The following is a 4608-nucleotide window of genomic DNA, read 5'->3' as shown; positions in this document are numbered from 1 at the left end:
GAAACTGCTTCCCTTGTCCAAAATATGTTATTGTCGAGAGAAGAAGCTGCATGGTAGCAGGAACTCCACGTTGTTGCAGAAGGTTGAAGGTTGGTGAGGCAGCAGGAATTGCAGCTGAAACCTGGTGGAATCCAATGGTTCTATGAACAGGTAGTGAGATGTAGAGTCTTAACGGGCGAAAAGATGTCCAAAGGCAGGCTTTCCAAGGTGATGGTGTTCTACTGCTGTGCTCGATCAAATCTGAACATAATCTCTGTGCCAAAGGAAAGAAGAATTGAGAGAGTATTTATGTGGTTGATGTAGAAATGCAAGTGAAGAGGCAATTTCTTTGCAACAATCGATTCCTTTTGTGGGGGAAAAGCTTTTTGAACAATTCAAAAAATCAAAACAAGTTCTCTCTCTCTCTCTCTCTCTCTCTCTCATGTGCCCAGCGCTGGCTGCAAACTTGGATGATCGCCAGCATTTGCACTGCAACTTTACAGGATGAAACCTGGAGCCATGAAACTAGCAATGACATGCTTGAAAGGACAAGTCCTGAATCCAGGACACTTCATACTCGAGATCTCTGCATGCATCACAAATAGGAAAGAGCCATTGATTGGCTTCCCCAGTGCTCCATTTCCCTTCATCTTTATCTCCTCCCTCGTTGCTATGGCTGTTCCTTCATCATCACCATGACAAATAGCACTGCTACTGTTACCAACAAGTGAACACTGACGCCTCACAGTTCCACCAACCGCTTCGAAAGCTCCATTTCACTTTTGTAGAGAGGAGATGGGAGTTCCCTTTAGTGCAATTTGCCCGTTTCAGTCAACAAAAGGGCAGCTGTTTCCATCGATGCATGAAGAGCAAGGAAGCTTCTTTCTTCCTCTCTCCAGCAATCACAGTCGATGTCTCCATCACACACCGTTCACGTCACTTCTGACTCTGATTGCTACATGTTTGCGGAACCTTTCTTTTGACAATGGATTCACTTAAAGGCCCTCAGTGTCCTCCGCATGCCTCCAAATGGCATGCAGGTGGAGTTCACGTAGCATTTATAGGATGCAGATTTATCATGCAGCGGATCTGAACGAATCCATGTTAATGCCACCCCGTAGCCGAAACCATGTCCTGTTCATCATCAATGTGTTCAGTTTGCATTATTGAGCTGGACCTGCACTCACCCAAGCACAATGACCCTATGTTTCCGCAATGTGGCTCCGTCGGACCCCAAGTCGCTAACCCATTTGGTGGCATCTCCCTCCCGAAGAAGACGACGGCCGGGGTCGTACGGAGGTACAGTACACCCTCCGTGCCACGGTCAAGGTTTGGGGCCCCACCCGCCGTTCCGCCGGTTCACTCCCCCTCGCCACTCGCCTCGGAACATCCCCGAGCCATCCGACAAGCTCTCCATCCTTCGTCAATGGACGCCAGTGGAGCAGGAGAACGATCCAGCTGTCACGCCAATTACTTCAACAGGGACAGCAGACCTTATCCCTCCTCCTCTCCTGATGCAATGCATGCAATAAATCCAAAGATCTGGACAGACCACGTAATCATTGATTCAGATCTCTCCTCCTTACGTGCGTGGGGCGCAGGTGCAGTAAAACCAGCGATGCGCAGTCCTCTGAATTCCTCCAATCCACATCTGCCTTCTGTGCTATATGTTTCAGTGCTCAGATTTCGCTTTGGTGCGTAAAATATCGAATAGGAGTATGGATCGAATGAGGATCGCGATTGGAGGAGTCCACCAAATCTGTACCCATCTCGTGCACTTACTAGGAAGCTCACTTCCCCCTCTAAACGAGCTCCATCTGTACATTAAGCTCATCCCCGTTGCCTATTTATACTTCCATGAACACTCTTAGCATCTCATATCATCATCATCCGGTTAGCAAGCTGAGCAGTTCGGTGCGGAGATCAGCAATGGAGCAGCTGGCAGAGATGAGAGCGGACTTGGCGGTGCAGTACCGAGGGGTGAGGAAGAGGAAGTGGGGAAAGTGGGTGTCGGAGATCCGGGAGCCGGGGAAGAAGACCAGGATTTGGCTGGGGAGCTTCGAGTCGGCGGAGATGGCGGCGGTGGCGCACGACGTGGCGGCGCTGCGGCTCAAGGGGCGCGACGCGCAGCTCAACTTTCCGGAGTCGGCAGAGCAGCTGCCGCGGCCCAGGAGCTCGGAACCCAAGGACATCCGGTCGGCGGCGCTCGAGGCGGCCGCGAGGCTCCGGTGCAGGACCACCGCCAGGGCGGGGATATCGGCCGGGCTGGAGCGGCTGGGGAACGACGAGCTCGGCCTCGACTCGCCCAGGTTGTGGGCGGAGCTGGCGGAGGCTCTGCTCCTGAGCCCACCCGCCTGGACCACTGAGGTGACCGAGCTGGAGGAGTGGGAACAGCACGGATCGTTGTGGGATCCCTTTCTGTGAACTATTCCATCTCCCTCACAGACTCTGCATCAACTCTCGTCCTTGATTTCGACGAGAATGACCGAGTGTTTTCACTCCAAAAAGTTCTGTAAATGTACGTGATTGCTAATGCATGAATGCTTACCCTTTCCTCCAACACTAGACTTCAGCACCATCTGGTTGCGGTGAAAACAGACACGAGAGGAAGACAGCAGAAACACTTAAATAATACATAGAAACAGCATTCATAAAGCTCCTAAATAGCATTCTGATAAGATAGCAGAAACACCGACAGTTTCTTGTGATCTCCATCAACGAGTTGGGTTTCCTGATGCCAAAGTCTACTTGCAGAAGAACGAAGTCAAGGTGAGACGACGCAAGAAAGATTTCATCTGATACATCCAAGTATAGAGTTGGGGGTTCTTTGGTTCACTTTGATCGAGTCATAACACCTGCACCGTGAATGTGTATGAGCGAGCCTCATCTTCTCGGAGAACGCTGTTCCAACTTTGACTGCTCTGTGGGAAGATCAAAGAGACATGGTAGCAGGAGGCCACGCATCTCGCTTTTCTGACAGCTAAAAGTGCAGGGAAAGCAAACAGGTGGATGCATGGAAGCCACTTGCAGGTGCTGCAAAGACTGCGACTGCATCGTAGGATTAGGCTTCGACGCCATCTCAGTCCTGTGATGGTGACATGAGATCCGAACGACGTGCAGTGTCGGGAGAGGATCCGCTGCGCCGGGCGGAACAGAACCTCCTGGGTGGGTTTTCGCAGCGTCGGGGGTGCTCTTGGCCTGTGGGGCCAACAGTCTCGTGTCGTCATGGGTGCTGGATCCTGGTTTGGCTGGAGTAGCAGGATGTCTGGAGGGGTCGATGGGACTACGAATTGTATCGAGACATCGTGTGTGGATGCGGCCATGAAGAAAGAAAATAATGCACATATACGAGGGAGCGACCTCATGAAATCGATATATGGTGAGCAATTTGAAGAGATAGGGACTACAATTTCCCAATTATGTGACATTACATGAAGCACTTTTCAGCTGATGCATTTCAACTTGATGTCAATTTAGGTTATATAGGTGTAGTAAAAGTCTTATCCATTACAATGTCTATTTGATTAATGTTCAATCGGTCAATATTCAGAACTCAGATTCAAATAATTAATCTGGTAAACTGCAACAATGGACCATACATTACATGTCCATGAAATCATAGGCTTTGTATGATGTGGTCTCCAATTTGATAAGTCTTTTTTAAGACTGACTCTTTAACAATTAATTGCAGGCTAAATTGTGGCACTTTGAGAATTCTTAATGGAATCCATATATTTACACATTATTATTCAAAACATATATATATATATATATATATATATATATATATATATATATATATATATATATGAATTTTTCAATAGTCGAAAATTTTTAGACATGGAAAAATAAATTATGTGTTAAAAAAATTTCTCCCTATAAAAGTAAAAAAAACAAATAAAAATAATAATGGGTCGGCCAATCTGGTCACGTGCATCGCACGCGACAGGTCCGATAAATCAATATACATTTTTATTTATTTATTTATTTATTTCATGCGTCGCGACTGTTCACACATGGGTGGGCCAATTTGGCGACGGCGGAGCCGGGCGGCGGTCTCAAGCTCCGTTTATGATCTGTCGCTTCCGCTGCGTAAGCAATCAACAAACCCTTGAGGGAGTCTCATCGAGATTCTTTCGGCGTTGCGTTTGATCGTTCTAAGAAGCGGGCTCCAACAGTCTCGGTGTGGACTCTTTGAGTTCTGGGTTTCTTGGATGGGGTTTCGTTACGGTCCCCTTTTGATTTCCGGAGCAGCCGAGGCTTTGTCGGAGTTGATCGTCTGGATGGATTTCAGTTCTGAGACTTGTGCACCGTAGGGTTTCTTGAACTGACCACATTAATGACGATACTCTTCTCGAATGGATTTATTTGGCGCTTCTGTTGATGACGGTAGCAAGCATATTGTTATTCCTCATATTTACTCCCTCTTTCTTCTTCTTTGCCCTCTTGCCTTTCCGTCTCTTTTATTAAGTATTCTGAATGAAAGGCACTTGTCTCGTATCATTCCTGATCAGGTCCTAGTCTGTTAACAGGAGGATAAATGCCAGCATTCTGAGCCGAATGAATTAAGGTAAGCTGCTTTCTAGAATTAATTAAGACGAGCTTCTTTCTTCTTGAAATTTCATCTTC

At 47.6% G+C, this 4608-nt stretch overlaps 1 protein-coding gene across 1 annotated transcript; it reads left to right on the top strand.

Annotated features, from left to right (window-relative positions):
- Positions 1–1744: 1744 nt before the first annotated feature.
- On the top strand, positions 1745–2539 carry LOC135666005 (ethylene-responsive transcription factor ERF021-like). Its single transcript, XM_065177488.1, has one exon. It carries the CDS (start codon positions 1837–1839, stop codon positions 2401–2403), a length of 567 nt encoding a protein of 188 aa, XP_065033560.1. The 5' UTR covers positions 1745–1836; the 3' UTR covers positions 2404–2539.
- The last annotated feature ends 2069 nt before the right edge of the window (positions 2540–4608 follow it).

This window comes from Musa acuminata, unplaced genomic scaffold, assembly GCF_036884655.1.
Source record: "Musa acuminata AAA Group cultivar baxijiao unplaced genomic scaffold, Cavendish_Baxijiao_AAA HiC_scaffold_1059, whole genome shotgun sequence".
NCBI classification, from domain to species: Eukaryota; Viridiplantae; Streptophyta; class Magnoliopsida; order Zingiberales; family Musaceae; genus Musa; species Musa acuminata.
The sequence above is the reverse complement of the archived record's forward strand: the minus strand, read 5'-3'. Positions and strand labels throughout refer to the sequence as shown.